At 47.6% G+C, this 21,655-nt stretch overlaps 2 protein-coding genes across 3 annotated transcripts in view; one reads left to right on the top strand and one right to left on the bottom strand.

Annotated features, from left to right (window-relative positions):
• Positions 1-3,287: 3,287 nt before the first annotated feature.
• UTS2B (urotensin 2B) lies at positions 3,288-11,100 on the bottom strand. The gene is made up of 5 exons (XM_058812558.1): positions 10,971-11,100; positions 8,702-8,803; positions 5,808-5,845; positions 4,981-5,074; positions 3,288-3,313 (listed from the first exon to the last, which is right to left on the bottom strand). Exons 1-5 carry the CDS (start codon positions 11,092-11,094, stop codon positions 3,288-3,290), a joined length of 384 nt encoding a protein of 127 aa, XP_058668541.1. The 5' UTR covers positions 11,095-11,100.
• Positions 11,101-20,943: 9,843 nt separating this feature from the next.
• The window catches only part of CCDC50 (coiled-coil domain containing 50), a 43,196-nt gene continuing 42,484 nt past the window's right edge, over positions 20,944-21,655 (top strand). For both annotated transcript variants that reach the window (XM_058811939.1, XM_058811938.1), the window contains exon 1: positions 20,944-21,099. In XM_058811939.1, the coding sequence (XP_058667922.1) occupies positions 21,051-21,099 (49 nt within the window). In that variant the 5' untranslated portion in view covers positions 20,944-21,050. The remainder of the gene's footprint in view (positions 21,100-21,655) is intronic.

Here is a 21,655-nt window from a genome sequence, read left to right as displayed (position 1 = left end):
GTAAGTCCATATGTGATGATCTTGGGTATTTGCTTCTTGCTTTTCTCCTGATCACACTGCTAATTTTCTGCCCTTAAGCCTCCGGGTGAAGGGTGTGAGGTGGGCTCGGTGAGTGCATGTAGACTGACTGACTCGAGAATTTCAGCCCATGCTAGGAGCAAGCCTGCAAATGCAGTGCCAGGCAGTCCTCTGCAGTGCATTGCCACCATCCATCCTCAGCCTGCCTTGCAGTTTAGGGAACATTTATCTTCTTGCACTGAGCTCATCCAGACAGGCTGCAGATAATCAGCTTGCAGGGCAGCCATGTGTGTGGGGCATGGGCAGATTATGGAAGTGGTGACCTGACCACTCAAACAGCTGCCAGCCAAAAGAGCCATGGACAGAGTCAGTGCCTGACACATTTTTGGAGAGAGAGAAGAGGAATCCAGTGCAAACATACTGCAGCTTTGCAAAGACACTGCTGGATCATAGAAGTATTTAATAATTGGCAGGTATTAGCTGGGGCTTCCAAAAAGAAGGCAGAGTTTTAAGTCTGAAAGTTGTGTGCAGAAATGGCCTTCATCTGAAGGGAAATGTGAAAGCAAAGCAGGACAGAGGGGTCTCTGGTGGTGTTGGTAGAACTGGGAGCTGGAAGCTTTAGTCCTGCTTCCACCCCACTGTGTGGATTACCTGGGAGAAAGCAAGAGTCTTTCTGTTCTTTTGTTCTTTCATCCATCACAGAGCACACTGAGACTGCCTGTAGCTCAAGAAGTACTCTTTAAAATCTGTAAATCTGATGATGTCTGAAAGGCCAAACACCACAATTTGATTTTCTAGACAATGTTGGATGGCTCCAGCCCTAGTGCACAGCATGGAGATCAGCAAATGTGAAATGAGGATTAATTGCAGCATCCGTTGCACATTAGACTTGCCCTGTGCTGCCTGGATTTGCAAATCCATTCAGATGTCTGTGAGGATTTTCTCCTAATAAATCCACATGATCTACTGGAATGTCTCAGGGAAATCCCTTTAATTATTGCCTGTGGGTCATTAACTTTAGCAAGAGTGACTGCCCAAGCATGTGTAGGGTGTGTGAGCAGCCGCTCTGTGGAGGTGAAGGTTTCTGCTCTGGGCATTCAGGAGAAAGGACAGGACCCTCACACTGCCATGTAGAGGGTAAGCCTGGGGAGAACACCACCACCTCTGCTTCTAATTAGTTAATAAATTGCATTCAATACATGCTGATGTCTGCAGCACAAGCAGCTAATACAGCAGCATGGAGTGCCTGTCAGGAAATAGGGGGTAGTTTGGAGCACTTAAATAACCACACTGATAGGATGTAGCAGAAAATCACTACTAAGCAGCATGATGCATTGCACTCCAGGGAACTCCTGTCCAGGGTCAGAGCAAGCTGTTAAATATCTGCAGACACAGTATTCATTTTCCTGACTTGCTGTTGAGCTGTCACACTGGCTCAGGAAGAAGGCATGGCTACAGCAAGCAGGTGGCAGATGGAGCTGCTGCTCTGGCCTTTCCTCACCCTGGGATTTCCTGCAAGCTGAAATCATCTGAGCTCAGCACCACCTTGGGGCACTCAGTGCAGCTCTTGGAACACACCTCCCCTTCAGCTGGAGCACCAAACCTTTAAAGGAAGAGAGAAATTATTCTTGTACATAGGTTATGATTTTTTCCTGGATCTGGTGCCAGTGTGAGGGTATGTGAAAGTGTGTTCCCACATACCTTTTCACTCACACAAAAGCAACAAAGAACAAATGGGAAATGGGTTCTGAATCACCACCAAAGAAATAAAAAACAACTAATGGTAACAGGAAACTGTATTTTGCATGTCATTAGAACTCATTGATATAATCAAGCAAGCTGGCCTTATTCCCTAGATGCTGGCTTTGGCCTCCAAAGGATGAATAGGATTCCTGTTAATGAAGTGTATGCAAGGTGCTGCTGTGGTAAGCGTGTGCTTCTTGCCAGAGCCCAAGGCAATGAGCGTAGGATGGCAATTACAGCTTTGGGAGAGGTAACTTTGGAAGAATATGTAATATGTAAGCTGTGGTTAAATCACATGGCTCAACAGAGCTGGAGAGACAGTTCAATGCTAGTCAAAATCATTCCACACATTCACAGTGGCTACCAGAACCTGCTCTCATTTAGGTTGTTGGAAACCTCAAAGTTAACATTGGGATTTATTTTGAATTTACATTTTTGGGAATGAGGTCCTTTGCTTTTGCAAATAAATGTGGGTAATGTGACTTGAGATGAATATACGTAGGAATCACTAATGGATTGTGATCTTTCCTTTTGAACAGGGCCAGATATAATTCTGCAGTAGAAAGGGCCAGCTAGCACCTGCATTGAGCAGCCAGATTAACCACAAATCTCTGCTCAAAACATCTCTTTGGGGTGAGTAGGTAGAGACCATTGGGTCTGGTCCAGTCCAATGAGGACAGTATCCCATAAATAGCTATGAAAAAGACCCAGCTCTCATTCTTGTTTTGGCCAAAAGGATATCTGTTTCTCAGGCCCATTAAACCCCTAGGTGTTTAATGGGAGCCTTTCTTCCATTGTGAACTCCACATGAACCATTAAGGTAACAGGAGCCAACATCAAGGGAAATGTGCTGCACTTTGGGTCCCTGCAGGGGCTGAGAAAGCAAACACTGAGAAACACATGCTTCTGTGCAACAGAAAATCTTTATTGGAATGGTATCCAAAGGATCCAGAGCTCACTGCCTGCCCTCCCCTGTGCACACTGAGGGACACGGCAGGAGCAGCTCTGGCTCAGCAACCCAGCCCTGAGCCCTCCACATCACACCAGCCTGCCTCCATGTCCCAGCAGCGGCCACCAGGGCAGCACAGAGCTGCTCAGGAGGGGACAGGAATAACCCAGACAGTGCTGGGAGCAGCGTCTGCAGGTGTGGGCAGAGCCCCAAGCCCGGGGAAGCTGAGTTAGTGCTCAGTGCCTCAGGGACCTGGTGAGGAGGGGGAGAGTGCACAGTGACAGCAGCCTGAATGGCACACACAGGACAGCACAGAGAGTTGGGAAGCATCTTCTGGGTAGAAGATCATGGCAGGTTAAACCTGAAAGAAAGGGACAGCAGAGAGTGGCAGTGGGCTGCCAGCTCCTGCCACGGCCCCTGTTGGGTTGGACTGGGCTTCTGGGCTGTGGTGCAGTCACGGAGGATGGCTTCCAGATCAGCAGCGCGATGAGGGAACAGAACAAACTCTTGACGTGTTAATACCCAGCAAGGCAGTTTGGGGAAGGGCTCATCTTCGTCCTCCAGTCCTGACAAGCCTTCAGATGCAGTATTTCCAAAAGCAGGCTGTGAAGGGATACGAAAGGAAGATGTCAGTATACAAGTGACTTTTTCCAGCTTCCCACTCTAGCCCTGGAAAAGGTCAATAATATCTCAATAACCAGCTCTGAGTTCATATAACACTTTTAGAAGGTGTTTCTGTTAGGTGGTCATAGTGTAAACATGGGGTCTAAAAGTTGTCTTCATGTAGCTTGATTTAAAAGGTTTCCTTTTCTTCTTCAGCAATGTCAGGAACTAGCTTTTTCTTTCCTGTCTCCCGGTCAGCAGTTTTGCTGCTTCAGAGGTGTGTGCAGGGCTTTGCACCTGTGGCTGACTGGAAGAGCAGGATACTCACTTGGAGAGATTAGATCTGGTTTTTAATTTTTTAAAACCCAGTCACTACCACTCTGCTATCAACCATCTTACAAACAACATGGATTTCTGTAGAATCTTCTAAGAAGACTAAATTAGGGAAGGATGTATATTTTGGTGCTGAAAAAAGTAACTGTATCACAACCAGCAGGAGTCCCATGTAAATTTCCTGTTTCCTCAAGTATGAAAAGAGATTTATACCTGATTTTTGAAAGCAGGATCTTAGAAGAAAACTCCTACTGAATCAGCAGTGCTCATGCTGAGACACGAGCTCCTCCCAGACTGGAAGGACTTTAGATGAAGGCAAAGATTCCCCGCTTTCATTTCTGTCAGAATCTGATTTAAACCTGGCACCAGCAAGTAGCTTTATCTACATTAAACCTTCCAGACTGGTGGGGGCATGAATTACATTAGCCAAATTAATTACAGCCTCCAGGGGTGCTTACAAATTGCATATTGCCTAAAGATCACCTGAGCATCTAAGCAAGCCTTGCACAAAGGGATTTTCTCTTGGCTCTCTGGCAGCTCTCAGCTTCCATGTGCACAGAGCATGTGGGCTAAGGGCAGAACCAGCTCTTTTGGTTTTAGGCCAGATCTGCCATCAGTGACTTCTGGTTCACAGCTGCTACAGCTTTGTGGAGGAATCCATTGAAAGCCAGCACGAGCAGCATTGTCCATGCGCTTGTCAGGGGCAGCTTCACAGGAGCACTCGTGCAAAATGCTCCGGAGCCACTGGATACAGACTGGACAAACAAAGCTGGGAGACCAACTGAGGGACATACCAGATCTTAGTTCCCTGCATTCTTGGTTGATTTCCACGTCCTTTTTAGCTGTTTTTCAGCAGCAGACAAGTGCTCCTTTTTTCTCTGTGGGGAGGCACTGACCTTGGCAGAGGGGAATGCCTGCAGTCCACATGCCTCATTTTGCCTCCAGCAGTTGCTTTGAGGCCAGAGCAAAGGAGGGGTGCACTGTGGGGACGTGTTCATGCAGAACTGCCCCCCTCCAGGGCAGCATTCATGGCTCATGTAACCCCACAGTCCTCTGTGAAAAGCAGGAGGTGACACTGCCTGCCTCTGTGGGGCCCTGGGTGTGCAGAGCTGGTGTGTGTGCCTCCACAGCAGACAGGGCTGGGGACACAATCCTCCTCAGCAGCTGCTAAACCAGCCAGCCATAAGAGAGGGCCAGGACTGCTTGAAAAGCTGCCAACCAGCTGCTTTTCTGCATATTTGGGGCATGTTTACTGCGACTGCCTTTGTTGCACAAAGGAAGCCCTGGAAATGAGGGTGGACTGGATGGCTGCAAGGCTCAAACTCAGAACCTACCGCGCTTTTTGGGCTGGGATGCTGAGAGGCTTTCCAAGGCATAGGCCACCTCTGACCCGTCCTCAGCTGAGAGCTGATCCTTCAACTTCTCCAGCTGCTTGAACAGAAACACAGCAGTCAACAAGGGCCCCACCACGAGGAGCTCCACAGAGTGCTGGGAAATGCAGGCAAAGAGCTGCGTGTACATTGGCTGGCAGCCTCACTGGGAAGGATAGAGGGTTCCCTGGAGCAGGACCATTCCCAGAGGATCTGCCTTTGGAGCACCCACACGTCCTCATGCCCTCCTTCACTGAGCTGCTTGTTTGGTGGCAGTGGTGTGGGCACTCCATGCTCATCCCCCCCAGCCTAGGTGTAAGCCCCTGTGGAAGGGAGGCTGTGGGGAGGGATATTGCAGCACTAAGAGTCAGGACAGTGCTGGGACAGGACAGTGCTCTCCAGGCATCCAGACACTGCAGCAGAGCACATTGCTTCTCCACTGCCCTGGGTTGTCCCTCCTCTCTCTCCCTCACAGTTCTCACTACCTTCCCTAGGTTCTAAAGTGGACAGTCTGCTGTCCACATTATAATTTCATCATCTTTAGCTGCTCTCTTCTTGTGGACTGGGAACATCTATAGGCACCATCCTGACTTTTGCTCTGACAGAGCTATTCTCAAAAGTCAGAGCTTATGTCCCTCAGCACTGGAGTGAGAGCCTAGTGGAGGACCTGGCAGCCCCCTGTCTGGCCTGATGCACTGGGATTTTTCAATCTGAAATTAAAGTGCCATCTGGAACTTAGCAGGATCTCCAGCACTCATACATCTATGTGTCTGTGCATTTGCTCCTCTCACCTCTTCAAGCTCTTCAAATTTCTTTGCCAGCTCCCAGTCTGCAAGAGGGAAAAGAGTAACATCAGTATCTGCATGGCCTCCTGAAGCTTAAATTAAAAAACATGTCTTCATTTGCCCTCTCCAGAGGTCCACAAGCAAAGACCTAGTTATCATTTAACTCCTGCTAGTGACCTTCAAATGAATAACAGCGGAAACAGAGAGAAAAGCAGGTTTTCTCTGCTGAATCCTATGGGACCTTATCCTAATTCTCCATTATGAGGGAGGCTTCTTCACTGCTCACCAGGCCATAAGGGAATTGGGAACTTACTGTGTGATACCAATTCAGGTGAAACTCTTTGCTGCTTTTTAATTTTTATCCTGCTAACTGCAAATCTCTAATGCTGGCTTTTTTTGTCACTGGCTTTTTATATGAAATCCCACTGCTTCATCAAGGCTTGTTTATCCTCACATCACCCATGCAGGCAGAAGTCAGAAGACACAAATTTAGCCTAGCATAACTTACTGATTTATAAGTCAGCAAAGATCCAGGCTGGCAGAGTGGAGCAACAAGAAAAGTCACATAGCAGTAAGTGCACAGATTCCACACTTCTGAACCTTAGGGAAGCGTGAGGAGCTGGGGCCCAGCCTCACAGATCAGACTCAGAGATGTCAAGGCAAGTCAGTACTGTACTGCTGTCAAAAAGCTGTGCAGGTGGATGAATGAACTGCCCATGCAGAAAGAGGGGAGAGGTGCCTAAGAAATATCCAGCTGAACTGAGAAGAGCCTGGAATAGCAATAGGGAAAGCTGCAGGGGTGGGGAATTTCAGTCCCACTGCTCTTGAGGACTGAGGTACTTTATTCCAGACCCAAACTGATGTCAAAACCAGTTAATTTGTTAATAAGACAGATGAGTTCAGTCAAAGCTGAGTGACTGGCTACAGTAGTTCTCCTGGGAGGGGAGTGCAAAATGATCAGCTGGTTTTAAGTGCTAGTTTGGGGAAAAAATGCAGTAAAATAACCAGAAGAGCCAGGAAAGAGCTAAAGAATGTTTTTGCTGGGCCCCACAAGCAAACCAAAAAGCAGCCCTGGAGCTGCCTCTTTTCTCTGTCCCTAGTGTGGCAGCAGGCATTGGTCTGGATCTTCAGGGGGATTTAAAACATAATTCCCCTTGATGTCAGATTTCAGATAAGACTTCAGCACACCGACACATTGCCAGACTTGGATTTTTTTTTTTTCTTTTTTTTTTTTAACATTTGAAACTGAGCAGGAGGGTGCCAAGAAAGAGCTGACTGCCTTCTTGGTTCCTCCTTCAAGAAAGGAACAGTTTTGTTGAAAAATCCTGAATATTTTCTGATATTCATCCAACAGTAAAAGCAGCAGTTCCTAAGCAAATCCATTACATCAGGATTCAATTTGAGAGATGAGATGGGGATGGGGATGGAATCAGAAGGTGTGGGCACTGTTCCTGGCACTATCAGCAATGACCTCAAGCAGACTCCTCCTAAGAATATCTGTACAAACCCATAAGGTAGAGACAGACAGACTCTCGCATATCTATAAGTCAAAAGTGTCACTTAAGAATTATTATTATTAACATTTTTACCTCTTTTAGAGTTTCAAGTGCCTGTTTTGGCTTGATTTTCTGCAAACTGGAAGTTTGGCCAATGGCTGCTATGAATACAAAATTAACAGCAGCTGAAATTTGGAACAGATTATCTCAGACAGGGAGAAGGAAGTTAATTTATGGATGAAGCTTTGAGAAACTGCCTGCTGTAAATCCTCTGTCTGTGCTCTGCTCAGAGATTCATTATATTCAATTGTCTGGCATAAAATGCAGCCTTTCCTCTAGGACTAATAAGTGCAATAATCCATAAACTTATCATAAAAATGTTATTTCTTGAATGCATCTCCCTTTGCAAGAAGAATGCCTTTGTTAGTTAAGAGCTTGATTTATTTATGTTTATTTATTTGTCCCAAGCTTGTTTAACCACTGCCTTGCTGCATTAACAAGGGTCTGGGGAAGAGCACTGAGTGAGTTTGATAAATGGATTTTCATAACAAGGATTTTGCTGGGCCCCCTCTCAGCAGTTTTCACAGGGAAGGGCAGTTTCCTGCTCTGAGACCACCACATCAGCCCAAGCCCTCCCCTGGCTGCAGAGGCTGTGGGAATAGCTGACCTCTGCCATCCCTTTGGTGCTTGTGATGGCTGTGTCTCATGTCAGGAATGCCCAAGTTTCCCTTCAGCAGGTCTGAGTTTAGCCACAGATGGGTGGCTTTTAAATTTGGTGTCTGTTCACAGAGCACAGGCAGGAAGAGGCTCTCCCTGGCCCATCTTTGGTGGCTGGCTGGGAAAAGCCAGATGTCTCAATCTCCTCCAGCAGCAGCAGGGGCTTAGGCCCAGGCAGGAGCTCCCCCTGCTATTGTCCCAAAGTACACCTGACCCCAATGGGTCTCACTGGAAAATCTTGGTGAAATCCCCCTGCCTCAAATGGTAACAAGCTGCTGCTGTCTCTCAAAAGCACATGGGGCTGTGTGGGCAGAGAGGTGACTCCCAAAGCTGGTCCATGCCCCAGGCAAGGCACACAACACCTAAGGGATAGTAGGGCCACAGGGACTCAGCAGAAAATTTTCTTGTTTTTACTTATGTACACACACATGTTCCCAGCAAAGTCTTGAGTGTCTGAGGATCTAGGGTACACGGGTTTTGGTGGCTTTACTTTGCATTGCAAAAGCAGATTTTTTTTTGGAGCCCCATGCTGGAGAGCATCTGACATTAATCACATGTAGGCATCATACTGGGTGCTGCTTCCACTTTCTGAGCAGTTGGTATTTCTGAAGAACCTGAGAAGCAGGTTCCTTGCATTCATGCAAACACAGATTCAAGAAGCAGAGATCTCCCCTCCCCTTCACTTACCAATATTTTCTGGCCTCCGCCATGCGAATTTCTTATTAAGAAGCAGAGTCAGCAATGTGTTCTCATGATTTGTGTCTTCTCTTTCTGGAAGCACTCGGTTCTCTGCAGCACATAAAACACATCTTTCTCAATCTCATCAAATTAAGAATCAATTAATCAATTGATGCAATTAATCTCTTAATCAAATTAAGAAGGATGAGAAGTGGAAGGAAAATGTCTCCTGTCAGCACTCATCAGGGTGGAAGGAGATTGGTGGAAAAGGAAGGTGTGCAAGCACAGAACAAAATGTCCAGGCAGTGAGGGCTGTGCAGGGGCAGGGTGTGGGATGGGGAGCCCGCCCTGACAGCCCTGGGCTGCTGGCCAGTTCCACTGCAGCCTCATCAGCACGACAGGCTGCAGAGAGCTGGAGCCATCACCTTGATTTACACAGTCCCTTCTGCAAGGCGGGTGGAGCAGGCGCCTCCGCAAAGCCACACACGAGCCCACAACATCCTCTCTTCTCGAAAGGGCAGGAGTTCCCCGCTCACTCCATGCACCTTCCCAGGGCTGACAGAGCTGGGAAGCCCCTCCTCACTGAGCTGAGGTGTGGGTACCTCTGCTGCAAAGCCCTACAGCCCCACAGCCCTTTCTTGAGATTTCTCTGATTCCCAGCGGTACTGAAGGGCTCTTCCTGAACAGAGTTCAAGTGTGGAGGAACTTAAAGCAAGACCACGCAGAATTTTTCCAGGAAAAACCTTCCCAAGCTGCTGTCCTAAAGTAATTTGGAGCTCACTAAGAGGCCCCTTTAGGGCACTTTCTCAGTGGTTTTACTTTAGTGGTTGTGGCTGTGCCCTCAAATGAATGGTTGTGAAGGTCAAGGGTTCAGCAGAAACCAACAGACACAAGGGATGGGGCTCTTCAGTGCCCTGAAGGCTCTGAGACCCTCCTAGCTCTGCTCAATGGATTTCCAGACCAAATGTTGTACTAATTTTTGAGAATGACAGAATAGGAGCCAGACTTTATAGGGAGACTGAGCATTCAAAAAACTCTTTGGTCTGAACAGCCCTACACCACACCCAGACCCTACAAAGCCCTAGAAGATGCCTACAGAATTCCATGGAAAATACTAAGAAATTATATAGAAAGGCTTTTTATAAGGCTTTTTTTTTCTCTTCTTCCAGGACCTTTAGGACTTCTCCTCAATGCAGTTACATATGGCTATCAGCCCCTCTGAGGGGATGAATGCAACTATTCTTGGTACACATGAAACAAAACATTGTACCAGATGAGGCTGAAGGATGCTCAAGAGCGTGTGGGAATCAGCTCCATTAGCTAATGTCACATAAACCTGCAGAAGCTCAGGGATGCTGGCCAAAGGGATGCTGGCCAAAGGGATGCTCCAAGCATTTGGCCAGGCTCAAGCCTGCCTCATGCTGCAGCTGAAGCCGCTGGTCCCGATTGTGATCTCTGGAAATAAACCCAGGGGAGCGAGCAGAGCGACCTGCAGTTAGCATGGAGTGCCATAAACCTCATTCCTAACTATGAAGGACAGTTATAATTTTAAAATAGCTACTTTAAGTTTTTTTGGGGATTTGCTACAGGGAAAAAAACCCCAACGCTATAAACACTCCAGTGAAAGCTAAACAGAAGCAGGATTTAGATAGAGTGGCCTGGGGAATGTTTTGGTTGTAATTCCAAAAATAAATAGGTGATATTAGAGGAAAAATAATTTGAAAAGCTATGTTATTTTCAAGCCTATACTTAGAGACTCTTTCTTTTTTTCCACTGCCAAGCCTCTTTATGAAAGAGCACTAATGATTGACATTTCCCTGCAGTATAAACTCAAGCTAACATTAATTTAAATTATGGGAGAAATACATATAAAAAGAAGTTCTGTGAAGAAAAAAACGTTCAGCATCGCCGTACTACTGACATTTATGAGCTGTCAAATCTCGTATGGTACGTTCTGGAGTTGCTACTCTCTGATATTCTAATTTTTTTTTTAATGTTCTTATGGGAGAGAAAAAGCTACCCTTACCAGATTTCACCAGATTTGATATTTTCACTGATTAGCAGGAGGTGTCATACAGCCAGCTGCAGAGCAGAAGGACAGCTTTGGCTCATGATAATATGAACAAGCCTCTCGCTAGCACCCATGTTAACACACGGTACAGCTCGAGGTTCATTTTCCTTTCTTTCCCAGAGAAGAGAGTGTTGCATTGGCCATGGCAAGCAGCAAAGCAAAAAGATAACCACGTACCTGTGTCATGTAGCCTGTATTCCAGCTTACCTTGGAGTAAAAAAGGGTCTCCACACGTTGACGGGACGCACAGAGCCATGGTCAGGATGGTCAGCACTCCCAGACACAGCTGGGCAGACCACATCTTCTCCACGCTCCCAGAGCCCAGAAGCATCCTTCCTTCAGGCACGGTGGAGGACTTCAATGCAACCAGCGCCAGATGAGCTCACTTTTAAGAGGCAGTGGATGTGCCGTGATTGCAAATGGCCTTTGGAGGAGGGGAGAAAAATATCTCTTGAGATATAATTCAACCTGTCAATATGATTCACTCCACTGGGAGTGGACAGAACAGCCCAGTAACATAAGTCAGATGGAACCTGTTCAATATCTCTCATATCAGACTGATCTAATGAATTCTGATGTTCCCACAGGCGTGCACTGTTCACGCACGTTGATATACATTCCATACATACACACATTAAAAATACTTTTTCATGGCTGTTGCTTTAACAGAGTTCAGGCATGAGGACTCCCACGTTAGCAAGGAAGATTTGTCTAATGTACAAGCTGCCATATTTTACCAGTTTGGACAGAATCGGGTTAATGGGGTTTTGTAATTTATCATCTCACTTCCCAGTGCCTATATTAATTAATGTGAGATATAATGAGCGCTGAAGTGGTGGGAAACAGAGGGGGAGAGCTCTTTTCATTTAATTGATTGGAGAATGTTGAGTGTGTCTTGCTCGCTGTGACTTATGGCTTTGTCAACGGGAAAGGCATCACACCCTATTTTGGGATTATGGCTGAGTGGGGGAGTGCAGCTTTGGCAGTAGGTATGGAATACGTCAAGGATGGGCAAGAGCCTTCAGTTTTTTTCTTGGGGAAAAAAAAGAAGTGGAAGGTCAGATGCTGGTTCTGGCTACACAGCCTTGTTTTATAATTTTAGAGCAAAGTACTGAGACAGTGCATATATTCCACATCTTCTCAGGCCATGACTGCATTTTGGTTTGACTTCCATTTGTTGCCTATCCATCACTGTTGATCAGGGACCTGCTACTACTTTTCCACAACAACCTTACCAAGAAAAATGCTGTAATAGTAACAGTGCTAGGCTTTGTTCTTCACTTCCTGCAGAACTGAATCATCTGTACTTGTCGTGGTTTAAGCCCAGCCAGGAGCAAAGCACCACAGAGCTGCCAGCTCACTCCCCCCGTGGTGGGATGGGGAGAGGATCAGGGCAAGCTCTGATTTGTACATACACTCCTAGTGACTCACTGTGTGTACTTTTTTGACACTACATCATGCCAGATTACCCAAGATAGCTTCATCTGATGGTACCTCTAACTAAAATACAATATCATTTCCATGTTTGGGCTTTTGGCTTCAGGTCCCCAGATCCCCATACAACTTGTTCTGTGCCTTGGATAGGTATTGAATGACAAGCCTTTTAATAACCCTTGTAATATTTTATTATTTAATATATTATTAACCCAAAATTGAGTGGGAGAGGTTCAGATTTTTTTTTTGGGAATGCCTATAAAAATGAATGTGATGCTTTCATTAATGAAGAGTTCTCTATTGCGAAAACATGCCAAAATTTTCCCTGGAGATATGATATGTACAAATTAACCAAATTTGTAGTTTCCCTCAGACTTGTGAACTAGTGAACTATCTGAAGTGCTCTCCTTCTTCACAAAGTTCTGTTTGGAATGAGGGACACATATGTCCCACTGGAACACTTTTCCAGCCACCTCCATCTCTCTAAGGTGCCAGTTTCAAACTGGTCAGAGGTGAAGCAGAGGCCATAACTTGATGAACACTATTTTGCACAGGAGTCCAGTCTGGAAAACAGCAGCTCTGGCTCAAAACTATACCCCTAAGGGAAGATCAAGTCTATTTTACTTTAGTGCTAAATGGATTAATCTCAATCTGTCTTGAGATCTGCTGTGAAATTGACTTTGCCTAGATACAGAAGGTGAGTTTCTCCATCTTATATAAGTTTATGCAAAATCCACAGATTTCTGACTGTTCTTCCCTACCTTTGGATACAAGATCTCATGGGCTGTTGGCAGGCTCTTTCAGGAAGTTGAGCTATTCCTGGGATTTCCTCTTTCACTGCAGAGAATCTTCAGTTCTGGATCACTGCAACTGTTCAGCCCCAAAGCAACTCATGTAGAGAGTGTGCCAGACCTTTCAAGTGATGGCTCTGGTGAAGGAGTGGAACTACCATGCTACATTTAGGTATGAGAAGGAAGATATCTGGATGCTGTGAGGAGTGGATGCTTTCATGGGATGGATTGGTAGAGAGAAGCCTCAGAGTTGCTGCCAGGCACTAGTGGATTTCTTTATGTTTTGAAGTTAGGGGATAATTGATTTGTACTGTTGGGCTTCTCTAAGGCTCCCACCAGGAAAATTCCTTTGCTTTTTCCCCATTAGTCCAGGTGCTGGAAATAATACCACATTTTATTGTTCTTATGTATTTTATTCTCCATAGGAAATCCATGCAGTCTCCACAGTCTTTCTATTACTTCCCTCATTGATAATGTCTGATAAATGATAATGTCATTGATTTGTGTCTGGAGTTCAAAGATAATGAGAACATGAAGATGTGAGCTCCATCTCTACCTCCCATGATCCCAGTCTGTTCCTTCATGTAGAAGTTTCTCTTTCCACAAAGCTACTCAGACTTCAGGTAACCCAACACAACCAAAATGGAAAATTGACAAGGATCAACAGCCCAGAGGGCAGGAATAGAGAAGACTTGGTTCAAGCAGTGCCACCAAATGCAGCTGCACCTGCTCTCAGTGTGAGAGAGATGTGTCAGTGCCTGGAGGGTGTTAATGGTCCTGAGTGCCCTCAGGTGGGGCCTCTCCACCCTCTCTGCCCATCAGCTAATGAGACCCATTTAATCTCAGCCTGCTCTCCTGTTCTTCCCAGAGCTATTCTGGAGGAATCCTGGTCTGGAGGTCTGCTGTCTTTGCCTGCCTATGGTCCCTATTGATCTGGACCCAGACCTGCAGGTGGACTTCCCTGCTTGGCTGTGGGTATGTCCTGTCTCTGTGGCCCTGTCTGGTGCTCACTGAGCTGTGTTTGGCTCTGACTGCTGTCATCAGGCCTGATGCTGACCAGTGTATTGACTTCCATCTTGACCTGAGATCTGCCTCATCTTCATGGGCTTCCCTCAGTCCTGGGGCTCTTGACTGAACCTGGCTGCAGTCTCTGATCCTGACCTGCTTGCACTTGGCTCCCTGTTCCTTAGGGAGCAGCTGGCCCTTTCTGCTCTCTGACATCACCTTCCTCAAAATGTTCAGCTTCTCTCTGTGCATGGACTCCTCTTCCCTGCCAGGTGGATGGGTAGATCTTGCAGCAATTAAGATTTTCAGGTATGTTATATAAAATTCCAGTTTCTCTGAAGTCGCTTTGTGCTTTGCAGTTGTCTCTAATGAAGGTAGGGCTGCACCCTCCAAATAACCTAACCTTTGCTAATCCCAAAGCAGTAACCCTTGCTGTTCCCCAGCAAGCCTCAGGCAGGTGGAATTCAGTGCAGGGGTGAGTGAGTTGGTGCAGGAGGCAGTGTTGAGCTGCTGAAAACAGGACAACATAAAAGGGCTGTTTCTCAGAGCCAGCTTGCAGTGGCAGGTTTCCAGACCACATTTGGGGTTTGAAGGAAAAAAACCCCACTGTAGTCTCTCTTTTTTCAGAGCTTCCTGAGAACACATAAAACACCATGTATTCCAGCTGACCCTCATGAGCATCCAAAGATTTTGTCACGGTCTTATGGATGCCACTTAACCATAGCCCGCTTCATCCCAAAGCAAGCAACCTGCTGAGAAAGGACCTACCAGGGAAGTGATTTTACTAAAGGTGCTTAAGAAAGCACATATGAACAGTGCCACGACCTCTGCACTGAGTGTGTGACTTTGCTGCAAGTCGGAAGCCTCAGCTGGTAGAGACAGGACTTCTGTCTGTGTGGTACATATGGAGAGATTCATGTATTGCTGTTTTCTTGCCTAGAATGATCCTAAGAATAGGATGAGGATAAGGAACAATGAAGAAATTGGAAATGGGGAGTGGACATGCCTTGTAGAGGGAAAAACAGAATGAGGGATTGACAGTGCCAACAAATCAGGGAGAAGTTGGTAAGCATTTAGCAGGCAAGAATGGAGAGCTGCCGTCATGGCAGGGGTGAAGTGAGCTTTGTGCACAATGTCAGAAAGACAAGAGTTATCCTGCTCTCCATCCTGGGATTCTGAGCAGTGAGTTAGTGTTCCCACCTGTCCCACCACATGCCTCTGTCCCCTCTGTCTATTCACATGCACAACAAACTGTATCCATCCTCTGTAGTCAAGTCCTTCCTTTCTTCTATGGTGTCTGCCTTTCTTGCCTGTATTACCACTGTGCACTTATTACTATTTATCTCTTCTGTCTACATTCCTATTGCATGTCTGCTCCTCTGAGTCTCCAGCTGTGCTTTATCTGGTAGGAATCAGAGGAGCAGATACTGAAATGCACCCTGTGCTCATCAGCTTTCATCTCTTACACATTTAATGTCTGATTTCTCCTCGAACCAAGTCACTTCTATGCTGGAGCCAACTTGAGAGAACAAAGCCCAATCCAGAATGTTATTTAAAGCACCACTGGAAGGTGCTCAGATATCCTCCTGATGTGTGGTGCAAAGTCTCAGCCAGAGCAACTTGACTGCAGAGAAGAATTAAAATATTGTGCTCATAAGCCAGGAGACTAACTCCCGTTGCAGCTTCCTGAGAGGAGGGAGTGCATAATGGGGAGGGAGATGTAGTTATAAAGATTCTATGAGATTCTCTGTTCCTTAGGGGACTGTTAAAACCAGTCAATATTTATGAAGCTTTTAGTCTGACTCATGCAATTTGTTCCCCCTTCTATGTGCTTGTCTTTGGGGCTCAGCTGTTGCTTGGCCTGTTACTGATATAAAATTAGATGCTGTGGTTCAACTGTATCCTTGCTTGGAGAAAGAAAAGGGAAAGGTCCAAGGCAATGTAGAGGAGCTCAGCTGCCCCCTCACTGCAGGCAACCAAGGATCACACACAGAGGGGAGCATCACCAGCTCACATCTGACAGGAATCATACTAAAGAGAACCAGTTCCTTGAGGTTTGGGCTGGGGAGGGTAAGGAGTGAAGCTGGGCTGTCTGGCTTTTGATTCCAGTCCAGGGTTTGCCAGGAAACCATTCAACTTCTCAGGGAACAAGGCAGCTCCAAAGTGTTGCCCTGCAGTGAGGGGGTGAAAGAGTAAATCAGGACTCTGAAGGTGTTGGATGTGGGATGAGGCAGCCTGGGGAGAAAACAAGGAGCAAAGGCAGTCGTGCCCCAGTTCTCACTTCTGCCTTTTAATCCTGAGCTGAAGCACCTCCTCCACCTCAGCCTCCCTACTGACTGAGGTGACTTGGCTGAGGCTCCTGGTGAGGAGAGGAAGGCAATGTGGAAACATCTGCTTTGAAATATGCTGTGACTCAAAGGCACTTCCAGTGATGCTCCTGAATGGTAAATATTGGTGTGTATGTGTAATCTAATCTGACTAATCTGACCTCCATGCCAGGACAGTGTCCTGAAGAGATATGAGCTGGTATGACCCGGTTAAACCACCAGATTTACCCTGCGCTTGACCCCTCTCTCTTCTGACTTGCCTTCTCCAAGCCCCAAGTTCATCCTGGATGATGAATATAGCTTGTGCATGTATTGCTATGAGTAAAGACAAGGCTGGGTAATTTCCTGCTATAAATATCAGTAAGGGCACTTTTAAGGTTGTGGAGGTCAGCTCTATCTGCTAACAGTGCCAGCTTTCACTGTCAGTCCCCTTTCCCTCTCTTCCTGCTCAGTTACCATCTGGTGTTTTGGTTTTTGATAAATGTTGCCCATTTTTTTTGGAAAACTGTCACTACAAGTCACCCAAGGGATGACTCGGAGCATACACAGAGCTCTAGTGTTTTGGTGAAACTTGTGCAGATAATCATAAACTTTGCCTTTTGGAGAGCCTGTCTTCTAACTTAGCTTTTCATTTGCACCCCGATCTACTGAGAGTCTGTGGGAGTTCTACACATGCAAAAGAGTGTTTTGTTGAATGAATGTTGAGTGTCTTGAAATGTGGGCTCCAACTGAGGTTATAGGACATATTCATGCCTTACCACCCTGCAGCTTGGGAAGCAAAGCTGGCACAAGTGATAACCCAGGAATTTTTTTTTTTTTTTTTTTTTTTAATCCAGAAGAGGAGGGGCAGGTGCAATCATATTAAGTAAATTTTTTTTTAGGCAGACATAGAAATTTTTCTTAGTGGAATATAGCAAAGTTGGTGCTAGGCAAGAACTGCACCGACTTCAGCCCTCATCAAATTCCCTCTTACAACATTAGTCTGTTGAGGTTTCATCCAGGTAGTAGTGGCTGTAAATATCTGAGAATGACCAAGGTGCTTCATCACTAGCTGCTGCATTTGTTATGCTTCTTATGCCTTGATTGTGTGGGCTTGCAGGCAGCTCCCTGCAGTGCACTAAGTGAATAATGTATTATTCTGGTGGGTTCTGTTCTTCTGACATAAGAGTAAGAAATGACACTTTTAGCTACTTTCTTCTTCTCTCATCTACTATGTAACACTTTTAATAATACTTTCCTCTAAGTGAGATTTTTGGAAGGCGTATCTCACTTCAGATTGCACATGTTTACTCTCCAACTTGACAGTCAAAAAACCCCCTTGTTCTGTTGTGGTATGGCTCATGATTTTCCTAGTGCTCCTCGTTATGTTACATGTAAGCACAAGTTATGTTTCCTCTGCTCATTCTTTGCAATCACCCCATTCATTACCTTTGGTGAGCTTTATAATACCTTAATCCTTGCAGGCTTCTGCTCTCCTTGTTCTTCAGGGAGCCTGAATTCCCAAAGGCACTGTTCAGATACCTACAGAAATTACGCACCTGCTTCTTGGCGCTCCTTGCCAGTGCTGTAATGTTAGCTTCCTCTCCTCCACCCCTTCTGGCACAGGACTTCAAACCTCTCCTGAAGTGTCTTAGCTTAGAAATGCAGGGAGGTTGATGTATGAAGTGTTATTTTTTTTTCCCCCTGTCTGTTTTTTCCCCTGCATCACTACATCACCTGTCTCCCTCCCTGGGAGGCCCTGCAGCATCCTTGCTCTGGGCTGGGGGCAGGTTCTGTTCTTGATTTTTATTTATCACAGTGGGGAACAAAGCACTCACATCTTTCAGGCCTCCTGCAGATGGAATGGAGTCCTGGCTTTATACAGGAATTTGACTTTGGAGAGAAAAACCAGAGCCTATGTCCCCAGAAGGAAGTTCCCCAGCATCAGTCACCTCTTAAATACTAGTTTTGGATATGGGCTTGTGCAATGCCTGATAGCATAAGAGACCTAGAACCATTTTCCCCATCCCTTTGCATTAAGCATTAATGGATGCACAAGCTCCTGCCTGTAGGATAATTATCCTCTGTGTCTATCCGGACAGCAGCCTCATCAGTTGGAAGTGAGCTTTGCCGTCATTAAGGAGACTTTAACAAAGACTGTTCTGTCAAAAGTGAACATCTTGATGAGACTTAATTTATTTCACAGTTGTTGTTATCCTGTTGACCTAAAATGACAGCAGGAGACTTGGAGAGGTGCCCAGTTTATTTAAGAAGCAAGCACAAAACAGTCTCTGCCTGCCTGGAGAAAGATCTTAGCAGCATAAAGCAATAAAGCTCCTAGTCCCAGAGATCTGTCTGGCAGCTCCTGCTCATCAAAGCTCACTGTGACTTTTCTGAGGGCCGGTCCAGATTGTGTTGGGTTTTTTTTTTCTATTTTTAAGTATCCCAACTTCTCCTTTGTGCATCCTCTCAGGAGTGTTTTCAGTGCTGTGAAAACTGGAAAAATGTTGTGTGGTGTACCTGCATAACAGTCTGGGTTTACTCCAGTGTTTAGGGGCAGATCAGATGCCTGGATGCAGGTATCTGGAGCAGCCTGGTGTTTAATAGCTGTGTGGCGGCACAGTCCAGCTGCAGTGCCAGGTCTGAGCCCCTGTCCCAGCTGTCTGGTGGAGCCCGCCCCTCACAGATGTGCCTGGTACATGTGCTCTGCCATGGAGAGCAGAGCCAAGCTGGGCTCACAGTGCAAGGACCAGGGTCCACATTTGCAAGCTGCGGCCAGAAGTCCACCAAGACACAGGGAGAAAAATCATAGTGGGAGGTGGTGTGATCTCTACCCTTGGAGGTTTTCGAACCTCACCTGGGGAAGGCACTGAGCAAACTAATAAGATTTTGTAGCCAGTCCTGCCTTGCACGGGGGGTTGGACTAGTGCCCTGCAAAATCTCTTCTGAATTAAATTACTCCATGAGAGAAGAGTTAAAATCAGATCAAATTCTGCTTTTTTTCATGAGAAACAATATGGATTTTTCTTCCAACAGAAGGTCCTGTGAGAATAAGTACCTGCTTTTATAAAAGAGTGAAGGGTCACTGTCTTGTTATCTTCAATAACATAAAGTGGTTACTTTTCCCAGCTTTATTGGGATTCACCTACCCACCGCAAGATGTACTACTTGTCAAGCTAGGTGCTGTACAATTTGTAGAGGAAAAGCTGATGACAGACTCTCAGAACAAACACCTTTCATGCTTTTTGCATAGAAGCTGCAGCTTGCGGACACAAGTGAGGGTTGGGAGGGTGATTTGAGATCAACCACACTGAGGAGCCCTTTGAGGGAGCCTAAGATGTGATGCTGCTGCAGTACTAGCATTACATCAGGAACTCATTCCCTGTTTAATTCCTTCCCAGGAATTAAAAAAAATCATTCCCTAAGACCAAAAAATAGGATGTGAGAAAATGAGCTGCATTGCAAAGGACCAAACCATGCCAAAACTAAGCTCAGAGATGTTGCAAAAGCAGGGGAAAAAGTCAAGGAGGAAGACAAAACTTGGAGGGGAAGATATGAGGGACATGGCATGGAAACTGAAAAAAAAAAAAAATTTGGGCGAGACAGTTGCTGAGTCTCAGTAAACAGGACTGGAAAATTCAGGAGTAGCACAAGGTTAACCTTCTGGAAGTAATTTTTTGGCCATTTTCTTCAATGTTTTTGCTTTTTAATAAAATGGAAGTGTTATTCCCTTTGATGTTTTTTCTGACATCCTACTCTGTCTCCCTCTCAGCTCACATCACAGTCACCTACAGGGCAGAGCTTCCCAGAGCCTGTTGGAGAGGGTGAGCACAGTCCTCAGCACCATACATTATGACCAAACATAACAGCTGACGAGTGACTGGTTGTGCTGAGCACAGCCCAGAGAAGCTCAGACATCCCTAAACCCCAAATCCTCTTCCTCTTATCTTCTCCCCTTTGCCCACGGAACACCATCTCGTTCTGTTTCTTTGCTGCCGGCAAACCAAGGTGGGCAGCAGCTGTAAATCCTCCGTGCCCGCCGAGAGCTGGCACCAGCCGTGTGTGGCAGAGCCCTGCCGGGGTCCGCAGGCCTCACACAGAGCTCCGGGGATCTCTCGCGTCTCCTCGGGAGGTGCCCGTGCCAACACCGCCCCAGCCGTGAAGAACAAGGTGCGGGGCCATGGCACCGCTGGGCAGTGGCTCCGGGGCTGCCCCGGAACACGTCTGCTTCTGCCAGGCCGGCGGGACAGTGCGAGCAGGGGCTGGGCTGGTTGGCCATGAGGGGCACAGGCAGCCGGACCCGGTACGGGAGAGCGCCGGGGAAGCGGAGCTGTCCGAGCGCTCTGACAGCCGCCCCGGCCTCCCGGCGTGGCCCCAAAGCAACCAACACCCCCTCAACCCCCTTCAAACAATAAAACAATAATAATGATAATAACAGTAATAATAAAATCCCCAAATGTATAAATAGCTGCCCTCGGAAGCTGCCCGTCGCGCTGAGCCGCTGCCCGAGCCCCGCCGGCGAAGGGGAGGGGGAAGCAGCCCGGGACGCCCCCGTCCGCCTCCCCGGAAGGGGGGCGAGGGGCGGCGAGGCGGCCCCGCTCCGCCCCGCCCGGCGCTTTCTGTCCGCTCTCCCGCGCCGTACGGCCCGGCCGCGCCGGCTCCATCCGCTCCCAACTTTGTGGTGCGGGGCGCGGGCGGCACCGCCGCGCTGCCCTCAGCGGGGCCGCCCTCAGCGGGGCGCGGGCCCGGCCATGGCCGGCATCGGCATCGACCACTCCAAGCTGCCTGGAGTCAAGGAAGGTGCGGCTCACTCCGGCGCGGGGAGGAGGGGGCGCTGGACGGGACTGGGCGCTGTGGGGGAAATGGGAGCGAGGCAAGAAGAGAAACTGTTGGTTTAGGGTGTTTTTTCTTAAACGTTATCATTTTACAATTTCCAGGCGCCGCTGGAAATTGTTCGCGGCGCTGGCGGGAAGCCGGGTCAGCGGGAGGGGACGGAGCGCTCCGTGCTCCGGCCGTGGCTCCGGTGCTCCCGGGGCTGTCCCGCTGCCGGTGCGGGTGTCCGGCGGGTGGCGGGAGGGGACGAGAGGCGGAGGCCGGCGGCGGAGCGGCGGCAGTGGCTGGACAGAGCCGCAGTCGCTGGACAGAGAGCCGTGGCCGCTGTGCTGGCCTCGCTTCCGGCTCCCCTCCCCGGCAGAGCGGCGGGGGTCGGGCTGGCAGCGCCGCTGCTCCCCGGGAGGAGCGAGCGAGGAGCGGCGCTGGGGGAGGAGGGCGCAGCCCTTTGTCTGCGCCGGGGCCGAGGCTGCCGCCGGCGCCGCCGCCGCGCTCCCCCCGCCGCGCCCGGGCAGCCGGGCTGGGG

Source organism: Ammospiza caudacuta, chromosome 11 (genome assembly GCF_027887145.1).
Source record: "Ammospiza caudacuta isolate bAmmCau1 chromosome 11, bAmmCau1.pri, whole genome shotgun sequence".
Classification (NCBI taxonomy): domain Eukaryota; kingdom Metazoa; phylum Chordata; class Aves; order Passeriformes; family Passerellidae; genus Ammospiza; species Ammospiza caudacuta.
This window is presented reverse-complemented; position numbering and strand designations above follow the sequence as displayed.

Coding starts and splice junctions, on each gene's coding strand:
- UTS2B (XM_058812558.1), bottom strand. CDS start 11,094: ATGCTTCTGGGCTCTGGGAGCGTGGAGAAGATGTGGTCTGCCCAGCTG. Junction 8,804..10,970: donor AGACCCTTTTTTACTCCAAG/GTAAGCTGGAAT, acceptor TATGTGCTGCAG/AGAACCGAGTGCTTCCAGAA. Junction 3,314..4,980: donor ATCCCAGCCCAAAAAGCGCG/GTAGGTTCTGAG, acceptor ATCCCTTCACAG/CCTGCTTTTGGAAATACTGC.